We start from the raw sequence: 22,277 nt of genomic DNA, 5'->3' as shown, positions 1-22,277 counted from the left end.
TAACAAGCTCCTCCGTCCATGGGATTTTCCAGGCAAGAGTACTGGAGTGGGGTGCCATTGCCTTCTCCGCACATATGCATGTGGAGACATAAGTACTTTACATCCTAGAATACATGTGCTGTTTTTTGGGTACTTTTTTTTCCAGTGTAACTTCAGTCTTTTAATACTCAGCTTGATGAATTTTTACATAAACTTCCCAGGAACTACTGCTCCAGATGAGATACTGGACATTGCCCAGTAAGCCAGAAGGTTCCCTTGTGCCTCCTTCTCCACTGATGACCCTTGACCTAAAGGTAACCGCTGTTCTGACTTTTGTCACCATTGACTGCTCTTGCCTCTTCTTGAAGTTCAGCCATAAATGGAATCCTTTAATAAGTCCTCTCCTGAGTTTGGCTTCCCTCGTTCAGCATTACATCCGTGAGATTCAACTGTGTTATTGTGGGTAGCAGCAGTTCATTCTTTATCATGGTCATGGCTGCTTTTGTTGTTTACTTCTTTATCATTAAGACTTTTCATAGTAGTCACAGCTACATTTATGACAGCACATAACCCTGTGCCAGGCACTGTTCTAAATCCTTGACAATTTCAGCTTGTTTCAGTTCAGTTTAGTCGCTCAGTCGGGGCCAAATCTTTGCGGCCTCATGGACTGCAGCACACCAGTTTGCTCAAACTCATGTTCATCGAGTCAGTGATGCCATCCAACCATCTCATCCTCTGTCATCCCCTTCTCTTCCTGCCTTCAATCTTTCCCAGCATCAGGGTCTTTTCCAATGAGTCAGTTCTTCACATCAGGTGGCCAAAGTTTTGGAGCTTCCGATTTAGCATCAGTCTTTCCAGTGACTATTCAGGACTGATCTCCTTTAGGATTGACTGGTTTGATCTTCTTGCTGTCCAGGAGACTCTCAAGAGTCTTCTCCCACACCACAGTTCAAAAGCATCAATTCTTCCGCGCTTGTTTAATCCTCAGAATAACCCAATGAAGTGGGTACTACTATTAATATTATTGTAATAACATGTCCTTGTCTCTGTATCAGGTTGAAGAAGCTCCCTATCACTCCCAGTGTACCGAATTTTTTCATCATGAATGGATGTTGCATTTTGTCAGATGCTATTTCTCATCCACTGGTGACCACACAAGGTTTTTTAAAGAAGCCTATTGATAGAGTGAATCACATTGATGTTTGGATATTGAACTAACCTTGATTCCTGGAGAAAACTCCATTTGATCATGATGTAGTATCCTTTTTACATTTTGTGTTATTTGATTGGCTAATATTTTAGATTTTTGCATCTGTGTTCATGAGGCATGTTTGTCTGTGGTCTTTTTTGTACTATCTCTGTCTGGTTTTGGTATCAGCGTAGTACAGGCATAAAAGAGTTGGGAAGCCTTCTATTTTCTGTAAGAATTTGTACAGAATTGGTCTAATTTCTTCCTTAAATGTTTGATATAATTAATCAGTGAAGCTGTCTGCTTCTGGAGGTCACTTTTGGTGATGATTTTAACTAGTAATTTGAATTCTTTTAGAGAACTCTTCAGCTGATCTATTTTTCTGGAGTGAGCTCTGACAGTTCATGTCTAAGGAATTTGTCCATTTCATCTGAGTTATCAAATGTTGACATAAAGTTGTTCATAATTTCCCATGTTACCCTTTTAATGTCTAAAGAATCTGCTGATGTCCTCTTTTTCATTCCCTATATTGGTGATTTATATCTTCTTTTTCTCCTGGTCATTCGGCCTGAGGTTGATCTATTTGAGAACAATGTATATATCATGAGTTCTAAAAATTCTAGTATAGTTGAGAATTTAAGGATTTTTTTTTTAAGAGAAAACTTTTTGTTGAAAAATATTTTTTTCTTATTATTATTCAGGGAGGGAATCAGAATGGACCTTAGTAACGGACACACATTTTATTTACTTATGAAAATATTTATTTATTTTGGCTATGCTGAGTCTTAGTTGCAGCATGTGGGATACAGTACTCTGAGCAGGGATTGAATCCATGCTTTCCAGAATTGGGAGCACAGAGTCTTAACCACTGGACCACCAGGGAAGTCCCTAGATACATGTTTTAATTCAAGCTGCACCCCTCATCAGCTGTGTGACTTCAGGGGGCTGAAAGACTCGTCAACCCCCCAGGATTCCTCTCTCCGCAGCAGAAAGCCCAGGTCCGTGGGAAGCACGGACTGATGCTGGGACTGGTGATCTTGATTCATCAAGAGGGTTAGTACTTGCTCCCCTTTCCTGCCTTTTTCAGAGTCTGCCCTGCGCCTCCCGGTCTCTTCCCGTTGCCCGAGTCCTTAGGCCGTGCGGCGGATGTATCACTGCGTCATTGTCTGCTTTCGCTTTCCACAGCTCTTCTTTAATGAGAACTAGAAGCATGTGTGTGTGTCTGTGTGTGTGTCTGTGTGTGTGTTTCAAAGCCTTTGAAAGAAGGGAAAGAAGGTCAGGAATCCATATTGAAGTGTTGACTCAGGTCAGAGACGAGGGTTTTCCTCCTGGTATCGTCACCAGTCAGCTGGTTCGGTTTTATGATCATGAACTTGGCGGGTCTGTGTCCCAGGCCCCTGGCGTGGCAGACAGTCTGTCATTAAGTGCAGATTACCTAGCCTTGTGTTGACCCACGTCCACTGATGGGAGTGGGGCACGCCTCACCACGGTTCATCTTCTTTCTGTGCATCTTTGTCAGAAAGTTCTTCCTGGAGAGTGTGGGAACCTCCGTCCCTCCGTTACCACTTCTGCAGTCCAGGGCCGCCGCCACCTCTGTTTCCTGACCACCCAAAGCAGGGATCAGCTGCCTCTCAATCTCTTAGGGTAAACTTCTCCGGTTCCTTTCTAGCTTCTCATGTGTCATGTTTTGGGGACCACGCCATTCTGGGGGCCCTTTTCTGACTGTGTTCTGGTTTGTCTCTGATGCTCCCTGTCAGTAGGCCCTTAGTGCAGGTCCACTCTGGGAAGGCCCCGTAGGCTCTGGCCCATCCCATTCCCTTTTCTTGGAAAGGGAGGCATAGGATCTGTTTTGCAGCCTTGCTATGTGGACATTTCCAGTGAATGGTGGCGTGCCCTGCTGGGGATGGGGGGGTTCTGATTGCCCTTTGGCGTTTCTCATCACACCAACACCCCTTATTCCCAATCAGGCACTAGAGGCAGAAGCCGACCACATCTGCCCAGACCTTGAGTAAAGCAGGGCAAGTCTGCAGCTCTGTGCCTCTCTTTTCCGTCTTTGTATTCATAGTCAGTGAAGGTGTCGGCGTGGTCAGGAGGGTGGCGGCTTAAAAATGCGCATGAGAGCTGTGAGATAGGTTTTATTGGGGACAAAATGAGGACTGCAGCCTGGGAGACAGCACCTCAGCTCCGAGAAACTGCTCCAGAGAGACGGGGTGGGGGGAGGACAGTATGCATGTGATTTTGGTAAAGGGGGAATACATGCAATCAGGCACAGATTTTTCCAGAAGGTTTCTGCTCATCTCATGAAGCTTTCTGCTAGCCATGAGGAGCAGTCATTACCATGAAGGATTTTAGTGCTTTTCTGGGTATGAGGAGATGCAAGAATTGGGCTCAGAAAAATCAGCTCCTGAAAATATCTGTCTGAAGACCTGTCCTGCCAGTTTTCCCCTGAGCACAGATGCCTCATTTCTGCTCTCCACTCTGAGCTCCTTTCATGGGGTGTTGAAGGTCAGCAGCTGCAGTAGCCCATGATTTAATCCTCGTGGGGTAGATGACAAGTGCCGGTTTGTAGTTGAGGGGTGAGCCATATGAACTTGGCTTAGAGAGGCCCAGCCCTTCCTCCTGGGTCTCTCCTTCACCTCTCATGCCAGATGTGGGGGAGCTTCCCCACCAAGCACAGCAACTGGGTGCCCTGCAGTTTAACTCCATGTTGATTCTGTCTCCCTGGAGAGAGAGTCAGATCCCATAGGATAAGGGCTCAGTCCCTCAAGACTGCTCCCCCCTTACCCCCACTGCAGATGGTGGTCCCAAGTCCAGGTTGGCATCTGTGCCTCTGACTGATGGACTCTGCATTTTGGCTCCCACAGCCCCCTTCTCAGGTTTGATTAATTTGCTGGAGCCACTGACAGAACTCAGGAGAACACATTTACCAGTATATTAAAGGATCTGATGAAGGATACAGGTGAACAGGCAGATGAAGAGACACATAGGGTGAGGTCTGGGAGGATCCTGAACCCAAGAGTTTCTGTCCCTGTAGACTCAGGGTCACCCTCCCAGCACGTGACTCTGCTCACCAACCTGGAAGCTCCCCGAGCCCCGTGCTTCTGGGATTTGAGGGAGGCCTCCTCCTGTGGGGATGATCAGTTATTCAGTCCGTTTCCAGCCCCTCTCCCCTCTCTGGAGAAGGCGTTGCAGGTAGGGACTGAAAATTCCAAGCTTATCCCCTGGAGAAGGAAGTGGCAACCCACTCCAGTATCCTTGCCTGGAGAATCCCGTGGACAGAAGAGCCTGGTGGGCTACAGTCCATGGGGTCGCAAACTGCCGGACACGACGGAGCAACTAAATAACAACAACAAATTCATCACTTGGTCGTCCTGGTAACCAGCCCCCGTGCAGGAGCCCACTCACAGTTGCATTCAAACAGAAGATGCTCCTGGTGCTCTTATCACTTTAGGAAATTCCAAGAGTTTTAGGATAGAAACTCTGTGCCAGGAACAGGGGGCAGAGCCCCCTGTATGTATGTATATATATATTTTCTATTATCTCACAGCACTCGTGTGAAGTCTCTTGTACCCATAAATTGCCCTTGCTAACTTTTAGTAGTGTCAACTAAGTTACAGCCTCAGAATGCCCCAGAGTTTATTGCCAAGGGCTTAGGGGATCTGTGGGTTCACAGTGCTTTTGGTTCAGGCCAGGTGGCTGAGGCCCCAGAGAGGCCGAAAGAAGAAACAAGCGCATGTGGCCATCCACGACCGGCTGCAGTTCCGGTGGTCAGTGGCCATGGGGCTTTGTCAGCTCCGTTTACGCTGAGTAATGCTAGCTCGCTCTTCTGCCTGCTTCTTACCAAGTCATGCTTTCACAGATCCAGCTTCCCTGGCTGCCTTCCTCTTTCACATCCTTGCATCAGACACAGTGCCCGTCATGTGTCTCCACATCCCACCCATAAGCCCTGTTAATCGGGGGAAAAGTCATCAGCCGGGGCATTTGGGCATCTGCAAGGAACGTGGGCCTGCATGAGTTCTAGTCAAGGATGCCTTGGTCATGGCTCCACATCTGCACTGATCCTGTGGGTGCAGCCACTGTTTGGGGTTACCACCCCGCCACCTGTTCTGACTGTGCCACACCCTCACCCTGTCATCACTGCCACCCAGAGCTCAAAGGCCTTAGGCACGCAGAACACTCCTCCACGCACTGGTCTTAAATCTCCTTTTAAAGGCCAGCCTCTTACTCATCACCCTTATACTCACGCATACGCATCTTGTCCTAACGCTCTTGAATCACACTAGATTCTGTAACTGCTGCTCTTTTATCATTTGTATCAGTGGTTACAAGTGAGTAACTACTGCTCATTTATCAGGAGGCACATGCTTCCTCCAGCTGGAACTTTTCCCTCCTTTACCCAACTGGTGGACCCTGGTCATTTTTCATGCCCCAGCTCAGAGGTTGGTCCCTGGGTGACCCATCTTTGACTGTTTGGACCATCTTCCCTTCTTCTTCCTCAGAGCTCCGTTTTCCCCTATGTGTGGCCCCTCCGTGGTTTGAAACCACTGGAATATGCCTACCAGCATTGGGACAGAGAAGGCCTGACAAAAGAGAGGACTTAAACACGTCCCTGGGATTCTCCAGGCAAGAACACTGGAGTGGGTTGCCGTTTCCTTCTCCAATGCATGAAAGCGAAAAGTGGAAGTGAATTCGCTCAGTCGTGTCCGACTCTTAGCGACCCCATGGACTGCAGCCCACCAGGCTCCTCCGTCCATGGGATTTTCCAGGCAAGAGTTCTGGAGTGGGGTGCCATTGCCTTCTCCTAAATAAGATTTAGAGTGTTATAATACCCCAAATGCTTAGGATCCAATTTTAAAAAAATCACTCACCATCCTAAGAACTAGGAAAAATCTCAACTTGAATGAGAAAAAGCAGTCATACAAAAGATAAAGAAGAGCCGAAAGTTCTTTAGAACTGAAAGATACCGTAGCAAAAACAAAAGACCAAAATTCCACGGATGGCACCACGGCAGAATTGGCAGAGGAGACCACTGGTTAACTCAGGAGAATGGAAATGACCCAATCTGAGCCAGCAGAGAAGCGAGGTGATAAAACTGAGCATGGCCGCGGGGACTTGGGGACAGCCATACACATAGGCCAGCGTGGCCCCGGGAGGGAAAGAGAAAGAGGGTGGGGCTGAGAAAGAACTTGGAGACAAAATGGATGATAAGTTCCCAACCTGCCGATGGAAGAAGCTGAGTGAATGGCAAACAGGATGAACCCAAAGAAAGCCTCGCTGGCCTTGTGTGGGTTTAAAAGGTCAGCGAGGCGGACACTGTACCCAGAGGGGAGTGTGTTCCAGCTGCTCTTTTGAGCAGTGCTCTCAGCAGGCTGCCTTGGGGAGGCCCTTTCCCCTGAGTTATCGCTCAGGCTCTGGAGGGTTAGCCGTTAGGCAAGAGGAGGCTTGGTTTCCCTAAGGATTCTCTCTCTCATCTTGAAGAACCTTGGCAGAGGTTTGTGACCCGGAGCAGACCCTACTCCCGCTGCAGCGGGGGTTGGGGGGGGTGGTCCTGGGCTCTTTGGAGGCGACGGTGCCTGGGTGACATGCGCACTAAAGGGGCGGCGTGCACCGCTCGCTGGCTTCCTTTCTTCCTTCCTTCCTGTTGCTGCATTCATGCCAACTCACTGTGATGTCAGCGCCAGCTCAGTCGATCACTTACTGACGAGAAGTTAACGTACAGTGACGGCAAAGCTGCAGATCCTTTCCAGAGGACGATCTGAGACATCAGGTGTTGTCAACAGTTGGATGGAGAAAGAGCCCTTCTCTTTTTGCCACATGTGTCCCTTCAAAGCTGACTTCGCTCCCGCCACGTCCTTGGCCCCGGGTGGCCAGCGATTTGTTCACCCCGCTCTGCAGGGTGTCGGGCTGCCCCGGGGACTGCTGCTCAGTTGCCTCCGACTCTGTGCTACCCCACAGACTGTAGCCCTTCAGGCTCCTCTGTCCATGGGATTCTCCAGGCAAGAATACTGGAGTGGGTTGCCATTTCCTACTCCAGGGGATCTTTCCAACCCAGGGATCAAACCCACATCTCTTACGTCTCCTGCATTGGCAGGTGGGTTCTTTACCACTAGCACCACCTGGGAAGCCCTGGCATTGCTGCCTCTGACCTTCAGCATCAGTGGGAACTGGCTAATTGGTGCAGTTCAAAAGGAGGAATAGCACCTGTCTGACTGTTTATGCCCGTTTCCATATGTACACTGTCTTTATGATAAAAGTGAAAAAACTTAGGTACAGACCTAATATATAATAAAAGATTGAATCAGACCTGCTCTGTTTGGGGTGGGGGAGACTTACTTGGCTGGTCTTTGATGAACCCCATTTTTTCTGTGTCTAATTTTTACATGTAAGAACATGGAAGCCTCCTTCCTGCCAGTAAGGGATTTGCCCAGCTGGCGACAGGCCTGTGGCAAGAGCCTGGTCTGGTTAAGAACTTCCTCTATTTTCCCACAGCCTTTTTATTTTCTTCTGTTGCTGACAGATGTTGCTTTTGGCCCCGTGAGCTCTATACTGTTTGGTTTTCCTGCTTCCCACTAAGTGCAAAAGAATGAATGATTGAAAGGTAGATTGCACAGGGCTCCCAGAGTCTCCCTCAAGGGCCTGTGGGGACCTCAGACTATCTCACGGTGAGCCCCCCACACTTGAAATGGAGACCATCCACCAGGCAGGATGGTCAAATTTCTTCCATCTGAATATTTCACACTCAGAGTAGAGTGATTTTATGCAGCAGGGCCTTGATTCCCTGACCTTGCTGAGGTGCCTCGGGGCATCATTGGTGGCACGCAGAGGTGCTCAGAGAGACTCCACATCTGTGCCCCTGAGCGCAGCTTGGGGTGTTTCTCAGTATCAGTGTGAGATCTTCTGCATTCCCTTTGACACTCTGTGTGTCTTTGCAGAGCTGGGTTTTTGGAAGTTGTTGGGATCCAACTACTCCTAAATGGAACTCTTTGGTATGTCTCTTGGCCTAGGGATACCATTTACTCAGATTCCAGGGGCTTCACAAGCCGAGAAAGTCGGGAGACCTGTGTCCTGGAGGATCACTGCATGGGCATGCTCCCAGCCCCTAAGTTCTTTTCGGTCTGTAGGCTTCATGTCAGTGGTTCATGCAGTTGATACATCCTGTGTGTTTCAGTGAATTCATTGACTTTTTTCATTCCATGAGAACTTTTCTCCAGCCCTAGGTGATGTGCCAAGCACTGTGCCGGGAAAGTGTGACACACACCCCCACCCGGGAAGTGACAGTTGAGCCAGGGTCTGAGGACCGAGTGGGGAGCAGGTAGAAGGAGAGCATCCCAGGCCGGGGTCAAGGCCCTGGGGACAGGGACACAGGCTGGAGAGGAGGGCAGGTGCGTTCATGTACACCTCCGTGGGACGTTGGTGGTTTAACAGTTTGTTCTTGGCTTCAGCCCCCAGGCACGTGGCTCTGATCCTAGTTGGGAAGCATGAGGTGAAGGTTTTTCCTGACTTCCTCCTTGCCAGCCTGCCAACCCTTCCTTCTCACCACGAGCCAGATACCCAGGTGTCTTGGGGGAACTGTTTGTCCCTCGGGAACTGGGGACAGAACAAAGAGATGTGTCCACTCTGTTCCCCGGCTTGGGTGAGTGGCGAGTAAACCTCGCCCTTGGAGCCTCCCGGCCTCTGGTGGAAATAGATGCTCTCCGGGGTCCTTTGCACCGCCCTCTGCAGCTCTGGTCTGTCTGACATCTTACATCTCAGAGCTGTGGAGACCCCAGTCTTAGTGCTGTGGTTGACTTGGCGTGTGGCAAGGAGCAGTTGTTTAATTTTGTGGGTGTCAGTCCCCCCTTGGTAAGTAAGGGGGCCGGGCAGCCTGAGTCAGCAAGGTGGTGGGACAGGGAGCTGGCAGTCGTCATGGGGGGCTCTCCTGGGCCAGCATGTCAGCCCTGGTGGGACCCCCAGGCAGGCTCCGAGACCATGAGGACAGGTCCCCTCCACAGCAGAAGTCTCGTGGGCACGTCAGACACCACTGCTGGGGTGGGTAGAGAGACGTGACTAACCCTGAGTAAACATTCAGTGTGTTTATAAGACAATTCTTTAAACAGTACTCTCTGGGTACTCGAGTTAAGATTGTCTTTTCACATCAGATATCGGAAAGGGTGAGCTGAGGTGATCTCGGGAACTCAGCCTCTGAAACCAGCCCCTCAGATTAGTGACCAAGCTCAGAAGCAGGCTGAGGGCCGCCCTGAAGGGCCCGCTCCCGGCCCTCAGCTGACCCGGGGCCCCCGCTCTGGTTCCCCGAAGTCAGTGACAGCTAATGGAAGTCACGTGTGAAGTAATCTCGCGCTGCCCTCCTCGCCGAGCTGTGACTCGGGCATTTCTGACCGAGCCTGGAGCCGTGGTTGCGCTGAGAGCCAGCCACTGGGTAGGAGCAGTGATTGCAAAAGGGCACAATGAGATTGAAGAGCCAGCCCGGCCTTGGTGACAGGAGGCAGAAGTGCACCGCGGGAGCGTCTGGGCCTCTGCGGGCTCATCTGTACATACCTGCCAGGTTTCAGTGGTGGGGGGACCAGTCGAGCGCCTTTCAAGGGGACTAAATAGGTTGGTGTGGTGGGGGTTCCCAAGAACACCATCTGGGAACTAAGCCAATTGGTGTGTGTGTGTGGGGGGGGTGGGTTCCCCCAAGACCACCGTCTGGTTCAGTGATGCAGCAGGACTCACAGAAGTTGGCAAAGCTGCTTTACTCCCAGTCATAGTTGATTACGGCTGAGGGAGACAGCCTGAAAGCAGCAGAGGGAGACGCGAAAGGACAGTCCAGCAGGAGCCGGCAGAAGCTTCCAGGTGTGCTCTGCCCGCGGGCGGGCTGTCCTCCGGGGGAGTCACACCATGTTCTCCACCAGCAGCCACGTGCGGCCATGTGTCTTAGGTGCTGCCAGCCGGCGAGGCCCCCTCTAGCTGTGGCGTCCAGGGTTCCCTACTGAGAATCAGTCTTTAAGGCCCGGGGCACCCCCATGTCTGAGCTCACCTCTTGAGTCTCCAGAGCCCCAGAGGTCCCAGCAGTACGATGTGACTCAGAGCCCCAGGTGTTCCCCTATGCTGCAGCATTAGCATAAACCGTCTGGGTGACCCAAGGTCTCGGGTATGCAGAGACATTCTTATTAGGCGGCACATCCCAAGGTCTCAGAGGTTATTTCCATGGAGCTGTCCAAGGGCCAGTCCCTGAAGACCTGTGGAGCGTGCTGGTTCGGGGCATCCCGGGCCTGCCGGGGAAAGGGAAGCTGCGCCCCGCTGTGTCCTTGTGGGGCTGAAGCAGGCTGGTGTGGGGAACCCGTGGCTCCTCCTCAGGGCACTGGAGGCCCGGTCCTGGTTCCAGCCTGTGCCCAGGTGCACCCGGGGCTGAGCAGGCACCACGCCGGCTGCATGCTCGCTCGGTTCTGGTCCCGGGGCTCTGCCTGTTGCTGCATCCCTTGGGGTGTGCAGCCCAGACCGAAGCCTTCAGGGGGCTCCCCAGCAGGCCCCAGGCGGCCCCTGCTGACTTCTGTCGTTCTTTGTCTGGACAGATTCCTGATGAACATGGCAGACTCCAACATGGATGCCGGCACCACCACGTCTGAGATGGTGGCTGAAGAAGTGTCCCTTTTCAGCACGACGGACGTGATCCTGTTTTCTCTCATCGTGGGTGTCATGACATACTGGTTCCTCTTCAGGAAGAAAAAAGAAGAAGTCCCCGAGTTCACCAAGATTCAGACCACGTAAGTGACAACACTCAGGGTCCCCCCCGGAGCACGTCTCTGCTGTCCTCCCGGCAGTGCTCAGGCAGGAGCAAGCCAGCTGAGAGGGGCAGGGCCCCTCGTAGCGTCTTGGGTTTTGCCTGATTGGTGGGCTCTGCTTCTGGTCTAGCTTCATAAGTGCTTCTGTTTGTGCTGCCCCTCACGTCGGTCAAGGTCCTTTGATGCCTGTCTCGTATTCAGGCGTCGCAGGAACCAGTCAGAGCAGAAGTCGCCGTACGCCGACAGGCAGCATGATGCTCTGGCATGCAGGGGCCTCAGCACAAGGCTCCCAGTTAATGCCTCACTCCAGGCCCTGACCGTGCCTTTCGTAAATGCACGGGCTCACCGAGGCACCCTCCTCAGGGCCAGGGCGCAAGGTAACGGGTCCTTTTGGGATTCCCTCGAATCCTTTTCATTGTCGACAAGGAGAGAGTTGCAGTTTGACGCTGCCTTAACATATCCTATTCACCTAACAGCTGCTCATTTCTCTTTTTATTTTATTTTAAAAATTTATTTATTTTAATTGGAGAATATTTCCTTTCTCTTTTTAAATGAAGAGAGGAGCCTGGAGCTTAGAGATTGGTTGCGGTCAAGGGTTGGTGACAAAGTAAGAGAAAAGCTATTTTTTCCTCCTCTACTGTCAGTGCTCAGACTGAACACTCCTTTGAGCAATCAGTTCTCCATCTCTCTGGACCCCAGCTGGGTGTGACACTGTCTCCTGAAGTTAGCATCAGCTCCCCCAGGTTACGGGTTCAGCCCCAGAGGCCCGCCCCCTGCCCCCCTCAGACAATGATCAACAAGTCCGGGTGCCAGCAACTACCTGGGTCAGAGGTTCCCATAACCCTCTGCTTGGGTTTGATTAATTCGCTAGAGGGGTACACAGAACTCAGGAAAACACCTTTCTTACTAGATCACCTGCTTAGTGTGATTTAGTAAGAATAAAAGAAATAGCCAGATGGAAGAGAGGCATAGGGCAAGGTGTGGGGAAGGGGCCCAGGGCTCCCCTGCCTCTCTGGGCTGCCACCTGCCCAATCCCTCTGTGTCGTCAGCAGCTCCAGGACTGTCCAAACCCCATCCTTTTGGGTTTTTGTAGAGGTTTCATTGTGTGTGCATATTGATTTAATCATTGACTGTTGGGCATTAATGCAGCCTCCAGGCCCGCTCCCCTCCCCGGAGGTCACTAACCCTAAATGCAGTGACCCCGCCCTCACAGGGCTCTTGTGGGTGACGTCTGTAACATCAACTAGCTCTAGTCCTGCCACTCGGCAGCTGCTTAGGTGTTTGTGTCCCAAAGTGTTTCGTACCGAGCACTACGCTGGACGCCGCAGGTATGCAAGAATGGCCTTTATGTTAAAGAAGCTAACAAGTCATGACTTGGAAAGGTACTTTAAAAAATTGTTTCTGAAACACTTTCAGCTCAACAGAGTGGGTGGCCTCATCGCTCATGATGGAGGGAGAGGTGAGCAGGCGGGAGACACAGGCTCTGGGGTCTCTACTGAGGCATCCTCTCTTGGAGAGGTCAGAAAGGTGTGCTGCAGGAAAGGGGCCACATTCCAAGACTTCAAGGGCTTTGCCAGCAGAAGGCCAGAGCGGGGCGGGGAGGCTGGCAGGCGAGGGGAGGCTGGCAGGCGAGCGGAGGCCAGCCTGTACCCCTGGAACTGGACAGGTACATTCGTGGTGTGGCAAAGTGTTCTTGGTGAAAAGGTATGGCACTCAAGAGGACCAGTGCCCAGGTCCCAGTTTAAAGGGGCCCTGCGTCTGCTCATCTGTAAGATGCAGGTATGTCCCAACCCCTACCCCTGAGGGAGGCTGTGCCATGAGAGAGCCTGGAGCCACCATTCTTGTGTTACCAGGGTCCCTGGGCTCACTAGATGGACTTGAAACAGAAGTCCTAGGCTTTACAGATTCACAGACTCAAATGGTTTCTCTTTGCCAGAGTGCTGAAACTCTATTTCCCTCTTTATAACCCTAAAATTTTCACCCTCCATGTCTCAGTCCCCTTCTCGTCCCTCATGGTATCACGCTGAATATCTTGTGGCCAGGGTCCTGCGTTGTACACTGTAAGAGAAGCTGTCGTCGAGCAGTGGTTAGGGTCTGGGCCCTGATGTTGGTTACGAAGGTTTGAGTCCTGACCCCACCCCACCCTGTATTAGTCTTGTGACATTTGCCCTCACTTAATCTTTTGAAGTTTGTGTCTTTAATTATAAATCAGAGATAACAGTAGAACTGACCTCATAGGGCTGTAAAAATTAACCGACATGCTCCGTCATAGAGCTCTTTACCCAGCTCCTGGTGCTTGAAGAGCCCTCATCATTAATACCATCTCCAGTCTTACAGGAACCTTCCAGAACACCATCATTACCCTGTTTGGCAGAGAAGGAAGCTGAGGTGTTAGTGACTGAGTGTGCCTGAGGTCACCTAACTTACAAGCAGAGCTGGTTTTTCTTTTGAACCCGGATCTACAGACTGCACAGCCCCGTTTTCCCCGCTTTGCCAGGCTGCCTTCTGTCTCTTAAGATGTGGGTAATATCCCAGTGTAAAGGTGAGAGAGCTGAGACTCAGAGAGGCCGCTTTGCTGATGTGCCTGGGCCACGCAGCTGGCCCCGTGCAAATCCCTCCATGCTGCCCCTGCTCTCTCGTGCTTCCGGTGAGCGCAGGCGGCTCCAGCCACAGCTCGGCCTCCCTCACCGCCAGGCCCGTGGAGAGCCAGCGGTGTGGGGACTGTCTGCAGCCCACAGCTGGATCCAGAGTCCTCACTGATTCCCAGTGGCTTCCAGTTGGTCTTTTAAGGCCTTTTCAGGCCTTCACCACCTGGGATAGTGAGTCCAGACCTTTGAGCATGGATATTTTTTAAAAACCAAGCCAGTGGGAGCGGCTGTGTCCGACAGCAAGCACAGGATGCATGTCCGCAGCCCCCTGACCCCAGACTTCGGGGTGCACGCGATCCCCAAGGAGCCCCCATGTCGGCAGGTGAATCTCCCAGGCGTGCTGGCCTCGGGGGGGCCCTCATCACAAGGCTGGATTGGGCTTCAGAACCTCAGGTGCCCAGGGAGGGCTTCAAAGAAAGGTCAGTTCTAGAAGGCCTCCATGGTATTTTTCACAAGCTGTTTATTGAAATGCATAACATGCAGACATAAAAGTACACAGATCTTAAGCACATGGTCTGATCATTTTTCACAAAAGGGGCATAATCATGTAAGAAACTCCCCCCACCAGTCTCACCACCCCCAGGTCGCCCACTCTCCTGACTTCTCGTGACAAGTGTCGTCTGTGTCTCGGGATGTGTAGCGTTTGGCCATTTTTCCTGAGGTTTCTCCACATCATGTACAGTGATAGTTCTTTCGTTATCATTACATGGCGTTCAGTTGTGGGATAAACCATGACTTATTCACTCCCGTCACCAAGGTCCTTTAGATTGCTTCAAGCCTCAGGCATTGTTACCAGCGGCTCTGCAGGGAACACCTGTACAAGTGGACATGGTTCCCGTGTGGACGTAGCTCTGCTGGGTGTGTGGTGGACGTGGAGGTGGGGTCAGAGGGAAGGCTCACATGTGCCTCTGTTAGATACGGCCAGTTTCCCAGCCTGCAAGTACCAGCTCCCAGCCCTGCCCCCAGCATGCAGGGGTTCAGTTGCTGCCCATCCTCACCAACACTTACTTTTATCAGTTAAAAAATTTTAGCCTTTCTAGGGAGTTCCTGGGCTGTCCAGTTTTTAGGACCTGTTGCTTTCACTATCAGTACCTGGGTTTGATCCCTGGTCAGCGAACTAAGGGGTTTCTGGCTTGGATTGTGAAGCATCTGCCTGCAATGCAGGAGACCCAAGTTTGATCCCTGGGTCAGGAAGGTCCCCTGGAGAAGGAAATGGCAACCCACTCCTTGCCTGGAGAATCCCGTGGACAGAGGAGCCTGGTGGGCTACAGTCCACGGGGTCGCAAAGAGTCGGACACGACTGAGCCACTAAACCACCACCACCACTACAGTGAACTAAGACCCCACAAGCTGCATATATGGGCAAAAAACAATTTTTTAATGAAAAAAAAAAATAAAATAAAATAAAATTTTAGCCATTCTAATGGGCGTGTGGTGGTACCTGTTTTAATCACATTTCAGTGATTTTTCATGTTTACTGGCCACTGAGGTATCTTTTGTGAAGGTCATTCAAGACTTTGGCCATTTTTTTCTTGCCAGGTAATTAGCCTTCTTCATTTGTCACAGTTCTTCATGTGTTCTAGATCCGAGTCCTTCGTTAGATGTCTACATATCGTCAGTATCTTTTTGTAACTTGCCTTTAACTCTCTTAACAGTATCTGTCTTTTTGTGATCAGAAGTTCTTAAACGGGTCCAATCGTGAACTTTTGGTTGGCCTTCACATTTATGGCTAATGCTCTGGTGTCCAGTTTAAGAAGCCTTATCTTATGGTCATGGAGCTTATCTTTTGTATTTTCTTCTGAAAGCTTCACTCTTGTAGTTTTTATCTTAGATCTGCCATCCAGCTAAAATTGATTGGGTATCAGCCAATTGTCAGGGCCCTTTGAGATTGATTTTTTCCTTTATGGATATCCATGTATTCAGTTCAGCACCATTTGTTACAATAGAAAAGGTCATTCTTTTCTCACTGCACTAAAGTGTCATCACTGTGGATGTGAATCGGGGGGCCAGAGAGATGGGGGTTGACTTCTAGACTCCTTGTTCCATTGGTCTGTTTTCTGTCCTCTCCCCAGTACCACACTGTTCTGTTTTCTGTGATTTTATAGTAACTGTTGACTTGGTATCTGGTAGTCCAAGTCTTCCAGCTTTGTTCTTTTAAGATTCTGTTGGCTTTTGGGGGCCCTTGGCATTTCCAAGTAACTTTTTTTTTTTAACTTGGCCAAAGCTCAGCTTGTGGGATCTTAGTTCCCCAATCGGGGATCAGACCCAGACCCCAGCAATGAAAGCACAGAGTCCCAACCACTGGACTTGCAGGGACTTGCCTCCATGTAACTTTCAGAGTCAGTTTGTCAATGTCTGCTGCTGCTGCTAAATCACTTCAGTCGTGTCCGACTCTGTGTGACCCCATAGACGGCAGCCCACCAGGCTCCCCCGTCCCTGGGATTCTCCAGGCAAGACCACTGGAGTGGGTTGCCATTTCCTTCTCCAATGCATGAAAGTGAAAAGTGAAAGTGAAGTCGCTCAGTCGTGTCCGACTCTTAGCAACCCCGTGGACTGCAGCACACCAGGTTCCTCCGTCCATGGGATTTTCCAGGCAAGAGTACTAACAAATGAAAAAAAAAAAAAACCTGCTGGGATTGGATGGAATCTCTCAATTAATTGGCATCTTCCAGTATTGAGCCTTGAGCCTTCTAATCCGGAAACATGGTTTTATCCCCCTGGGGAGGTGTTTCGAACAGTTTACGATAGCAATTAAAGACTTGTAATAGAGAGCAGTTAAAAGCAGCGCATCCTCATAGTAATAATCCCTCTTTCATCTCCACTCCCTCTCACTCCTCCCCCTTCGCTCAGCTTGTACCTCTGGGCAGAGCGCGTGGGGCCAGGGCAACTCCCAGTGTGGGGGACCCCAGAGTGGGGTCTGGAGCTCAGGGCCCCTCTGTGCCCACATGCACTTTGCTTGCACGTATAATACAGCCCCCTTCCTATTGGGTGGGAATTTGTTTTTTTCCTCCTTCCATGGTGCAGAGATAGTGTCCTGTTCCCATCCTGTCCTTTGTCTGGGTCCCCAGCCCAGCCCCCGGCCTGTCGGAGTGAAGATACTCAGAGAAAGGCCGTTGACTTAGTAAATGCTAAAATCTGCACGTGTGTCTGCCTCTCGAGCAAACTGGCTCACAGGCTGGGTGTGGCTTACGTTACTTTTTTTTTTTTTTAATTTACAACATTGAAAGCCCTAGCAGTTTCACTTAAAACTCACTTCTATATAACCTTTTTTGAAAAAGGGGAAAAAAAAAAAAAAGCATCCCAGAGGACCCGGCCACGCTGTGAGCCCACCGTGACCGCGGCCAGCAGGGGCTGGGGCTGAGCAGGGCCGCCCGTGTCGAGGGGGTCCACACGGCAGCCTGCGCCCCCAGCCAGCCCCGGCCGTGCTCCCCCTCGGCTCTGCTCACAGCCTTGGGAAGCCCTCACCCCTGCAGCCTGCTCCTCTTGTGGGGCCTAAGAGTGCTTTCAGGAGAAACAAAGCTGCTTCTTACAGAACGTTGCAAGCAAACACCGAAGCATGGGGGGCACCCAGGCCCCCGCCACCATTTCAGCTCGCCACTCCGGGCCATTCTCCACTCTTGCCAGATTACCTTAAAGCTGGCGTATGATTTCACCATTAGTCCTGTAACTCATATGAATGATGAATAAAGAAATCACATGCTTTCATAGGAAACTGGAAATATCTCCTGTGAAACTATACGGAAACCTGCACTAGCAGAATATTCCAGTTGTCTCACATTCGAGGACTTCCCCTTTCTAAACCTAACACACCGCCTCCCTCCCACCCCTTCAGGTCCACAATATGTGTCAGTATCAGTGGATACTCGGCCGGCATTGTTCATAGTTCCTTGAGTGACCAAACCTTTTTTTTTTTAAAGATTCAGGATCTAAAGCCATACATCACAATTGATTACTCAATCTTCTCAACCTCTCTTTTGGAGGGGTCAGGTCTACATGCAGTAAAAGTCTCCTTTTTTTTTTTTATTTTTTTAAATATATTTCATTTATTTTATTTGGTTGCATTGAGTCTTAGTTACAGCATGTGGGATCTAGTTCCCTGACCAGGGATCGAACCCAGGCCCCCTCATTGGGAGCACAGAGTCTTAGCCACTGGACCACCCGGGAAACCCCCCAAATTCTCCTTTTTTAAAAAATTATTTTGAATTGGAGGATAATTGCTTTGCAATATCATGCTGGTTTCTGCCATGCACATTCCCCTTTTTGAAGTGCACAGTTTGATGAGTCCTGACAGGTGTGTGCAGTTGCGTAACCAGCGTTACGGTCAAGATAACCAAGGACATTCCGCACCCCAGAAGGCACCCCCCACAGGCCCCTTCACAGTTGGCACTCCCCAGCCCCCACCCCTGGCAACTGCTGGTCTTACTTCTGTTCCGCACTTTCGCCTTTTCTGGCAAGTCATGCTCACTGGGGCTGTGGCCTCTCGTGCCTGGCTGCTTCCCCATCACACAGTGACAGATCTCTTTTGGTCCGAAGGCTTCATTCCACCCCTGTGACTCCCTCACAGCATTTTTTGTTGAAGAAACCAGATCATTTGTTTCCCCGAGTTTCCCACGGTCTGGATTTTACTGACTGCATCCCACTGGGGGTTGCTTCTGAAAAGCCACAAAGAAGCTCATTTTCCTCCATGACCTTTGTTTGACGGCTCGCTCTCAGCAGAAAGGCCAGGAAGACCAGGAGTCGAGGCCACCAGCACCATCTCTGACCATTCTCTGTCTCCCGAGTGCTGTCCTGGTGCTGGCTCTTTGCACACCCAGCTCAGGGCCACCTTTCCTAGACAGGGGTCCTTGGCTCTGACAGTGGAAACGCAAACGGATTTTACAAAGAGCAAAGCATGAGGAAAGGCCGTGGAGGGTGGATCGTGCCCGAAACCGCCTGCATCTGTGGTGGACATGGCGAGGACGTAGGCTCAGGACATTCACGCTGCCTCTGTACTCGGAGCTGAGGGTTTTCTGCTGCCACCTGACCACGAGGGACCGCTCCTGTCCCTTGATGGGACTGGGGAGGTTTTGCCATTCTAGCCAGTGCCCCAAAGCTCAGACGTGGCCTGTCTGGGAAGCGATGCAGGGCTGAGTGTCAGTGGCCCTTCTGACCTCACTTGGCATCCTCTGGGCTCTCGGTGCCAGTGGCTTCATCTCTGGGGGCCAGGGGCCAGGGTGTAGGGACACGGGGCATCCTCAGGGCCTCATGTGCAGGTGGGACGCACGACAGTGGTACAGTGGACAAGGCTCAGACAGCCGAGGTGCCACTGGCGGGTGTCAGGAGGGAGGCACCCCCCAGGCTGAGTCTGGAGGCTGAGTAGGAAGCTGGGAGAGGGCCGCGTGTACTGACGCCGGGACCAGGAGAACAGGGCCTGCTCTGGGGAAGGTGTATCCTGGCAGGGCCTGGGTGTAAGTCACCAAGGGAGTCGGGGGTCGTGAAGGGAGCCGAGATAGGAGAGCTGAGGCTGGGGAGGGACCCGCAGGGCCTTGGGGTTTTTGTCTGACCCTCGTGGGGAGCCGAGGGGAGGGCTGGTGCCAGGGCAGCCCCGAGAGCTACGGTTTGCGTCTGGGCCCCACACAGATTGGAGGACGGTCATCAGGAGGTGTCCTGCTGACCAGGGCCCATGGTGTCCACCAGGGGAACATCACTCCCCCTGAGGCTCAGAGTACCCTCAGTGACCGGGAGGAATCCCTGGGAAGGGCAGTGAAGTGTTCATGGGGACCGCCGTGTCCTGTGTCCTGACCAACGGGGTGACCAGGGAGATGCAGCCTTGCTCTGCTGGGGGCGGGTGGGGAGCAGACCCTCAGCCTGCCCTGCTGGGGAGTGGGAGGGTGCCTCTGGGCTTTCCTGGAGCTGAAGTTACTGCTTCAGCCCCAAGCTTCACTCCCCTCCAAAGTCAAATGGGGCAGAATCCTTTCCACCTTCCCGGTGGGGGTGGGCGGGGCAATTACCTGAAGTAGAAAAGGAAGTGAACAGGAGCACTCTGTACGCAGGGGTCCCCCCCTTTCTTGTCTCTGACCCCTGGCCTCCCACACTGCTGCATGCTCCCACCTGCCTCGCCGCTTTCTGCCCACGGCGATTCCCACTCTGGTCCCGGGTGGTGGAGAAAGCTGCTGTTTCTCAAGCTCCAGGGAGCCACTTTGTTTTCACCCCAGGCAGCTTTTCCCAACCACTAGCCACGAGGTTTCCGCCACGAGGCTCTGGTGGGTCTGCCCCCTTCCACCACCCGCTCTACCACCATCGATGTCACCCAGCTCTCGGCCCTTTTCCCCGCCTGCCGCCCTGGGGCCTGGAGAACTTGTCGCCACCCACAAGGCTCTGAAGGGAGCCACTCAAAAGCAGCTGTCCCACGTATTGCCGGGAGCAAGGGAAAGTCTCAGAAGAAGTCAGTTCCGCTTTGCTGAAAATTAAATTTTACAAAGCCTTCTGAGCATGGCCTGGGACTGGAAAGAGAATGAATCACGCCAGCCCTTGTGGTTTGTCTCGGTCCAAGTGACTCAGTGTTCTTGTCCACCCTCCTTCGGGCCGATACAGTCCCCCCCACCACCCCCGCTGTAGTTGACCTCAGAAACCAGAGGCACTTCTGCTCCCAGTTTGGGGGTGGGGAACCTAATTGGAACCGTTTGTACTCTGGAGCCGTGTGGTCTCAGCTCTGCGCCTGGGCCAGCCGCGGCCTCTCCTGATGGCTGTTTACTTGGGTGCCTTCAAAGGGGGGCTCCCCACATGGAACCATCTCAGCCCACCTTGCTGGGCGTTCCCCGCACTGCAGTGAGGGGCCAAGATGTGTTAGTTTCACGGACCCTCTACCCCAGGAGACTGAACCCAGTGTAGTAGGCTCTGTCCCCCGCAGTTCTTTTGTAGGGAGGGAGATGGGAGCCAGATCTAATTTAACGGGATTCCAGGGAGGCCGGCAGCAGGCTCCTTTATAGGGATGCAGCCCTGCCATAGCAACCTGCCCCACCGCTTCCCAGGGTCCAGAGGAGCTTTGTTCAGCCTGCACGACTTCATTTTTTTTTTTTTTCCTTAAAGTGGAAAAGGGGGAGGCTGTGGGGAGAAAGGGCTCTGCTATAAACAGTTACCAAGGAGACTCCAGCCGGGGCTGGGGAGGTTGCCTCCTTCCCTCGGTCCATACAGGAGGAGGAGGGGTGTGTGCCAGACGCAGGGGCTCATGGGAGGCTCCAGCCGGGAGTCCCGGTTCCTCCCCACTGGGCCCGCCAGATGCGGCTGCTCTCCCAGGCACCGGGGTCAGAGGCAGGCAGGGGCTCTGCGGGGCTCCCGAGAGAACAGAGCGTCCAGGAGGATGTGCGGCGTCCATGGGCCGGGCTGCCCGCCTCCAGCGCCGGTAGAGAATGGACGGAGCCCGACCTGCTAGCTGCTGGCCCCCTGCATGCATCCAGGGGCGCAGCATTCTGCCTGGCCCCCCCGGTCCAGAGCAGCTGGGCATGAGAAGCCATGGGGTGCACCTACTCAGCTCATCAGGACGAGCCCATCCCGAGGTCAGTTCCAGACAGCATCCAGGGAGATGGTGTGGATGCCCGCAGGCACCCCCACTGGGGTGTGGAGGGAACTTGCTCCTGGGCAGGGACGTCTGGAGGCACAAGGAGGGCACGGCCTAAAGAGCAGCCCCCGGGGGCTCGCCGGGGCACGGCCACCCTGGCCCCCGAGGTCCTGGTTTGCAGGCTGCATGTCTCTGCTTCCTGAAGAAAGGGGTTTAGACTAGAAACCAGGAGGGCCGCAGTCACCCTACCCATCCCTCACCCTGGGAAAGATTGGGTTCCGAGTGCGAATCCCAGTGCACAGTGGTCAGGAGCGGGGAAGCCAGGCAAGGGCACCCAGGGGTGGCCCTGCTCAGGGCCTGGCAGCCGGGTATCAGCAGTGGGAGCGTGAGGAGCCTGCCCCGTGTTGGGCAGTGACTGGAGGCACGGACGGAGTCTCCCCCTCCTCCTCGGGTTTCCTGTCCCGCTCGTGGCTCTGTGGGTGTGATCTTTCCCCAGGGGCTGAAGCTAAGGACAGTGCTGGCCTTCAGAAGTGCACGCCTTTCTCAGGAGCACTCTGTTCCTGGGGGTGGGGGGCCTTAGCACCTTGTGCCTGCCCTCTGACACCCCCAACCAGACCTGCGTAGAGGGCCCCCTTTCCCCTTCCTGCCAGCCTGGAACACCCTCTCCATGCAGCTGCATAGGGAGCCCCCCCTCCCTGGCCCTCCTCCCCAGAGCTCATCCCCGCCGGCTGCCTGGGCCTCATCCAGGAGCCCCTCAGCTACCGCGGCTTTCCCTTGCAGGAGCCGTTTCCTCCCTGAGACCAGAGCCCAGCTCTTCCTCGAGGCTTTTCCTGTCTCTCTGGGCACAGTGCCTGCTCCTTCTGGAGCCTGTGGCCTGCGGATGCCCCATCAATTTGGTCTTCTCACACCTCACCCTGCTGAAATCACAGAGCCACCCAAATACTTTCCCCTTCCCTCTTTATCCCTAAAAGTTAGACGAGTTCCCAGTGCGGAGCACCCCACTGGGGCGGCTGCAAAGGTGGAGATGCAGGGTTTTCAATCAAGGAGTCCGAGGCCTTGAGAGGCCTGACTTATCCAGTCGGGGGCCTATTTAGTAGAAGAAGCAGGCTTTGACCCTGAACCTCTCTGCTCCTGAGGTGTGGCCCCTCCTCTTCCTCTTTGAT

The 22,277-nt window shown here is 52.7% G+C and overlaps 1 protein-coding gene across 9 annotated transcripts in view; it reads left to right on the top strand.

Annotated features, from left to right (window-relative positions):
- The window catches only part of POR (cytochrome p450 oxidoreductase), a 66,733-nt gene that overhangs the window by 30,531 nt on the left and 13,925 nt on the right, over positions 1–22,277 (top strand). For 6 of the 9 annotated variants that reach the window (XM_086374433.1, XM_086374432.1, XM_086374431.1 and 3 more), the window contains one exon: positions 10,720–10,911. In XM_086374433.1, coding sequence (XP_086230559.1) covers positions 10,727–10,911 — 185 coding nt within the window. In that variant the 5' untranslated portion in view covers positions 10,720–10,726. Of the gene's footprint in view, positions 1–200; positions 294–8,379; positions 8,551–10,719; positions 10,912–20,623; positions 21,113–22,277 lie in introns of those variants that run through there. The other 3 variants (XM_086374435.1, XM_086374436.1, XM_086374437.1) reach the window with 3 other exon arrangements.

The sequence above is a fragment of the Bos grunniens genome, chromosome 25 (genome assembly GCF_055505025.1).
Source record: "Bos grunniens cultivar Pamir isolate PY7600 chromosome 25, Bosgru_T2T1.0, whole genome shotgun sequence".
NCBI lineage: Eukaryota > Metazoa > Chordata > Mammalia > Artiodactyla > Bovidae > Bos > Bos grunniens.
The sequence above is the reverse complement of the archived record's forward strand: the minus strand, read 5'-3'. Positions and strand labels throughout refer to the sequence as shown.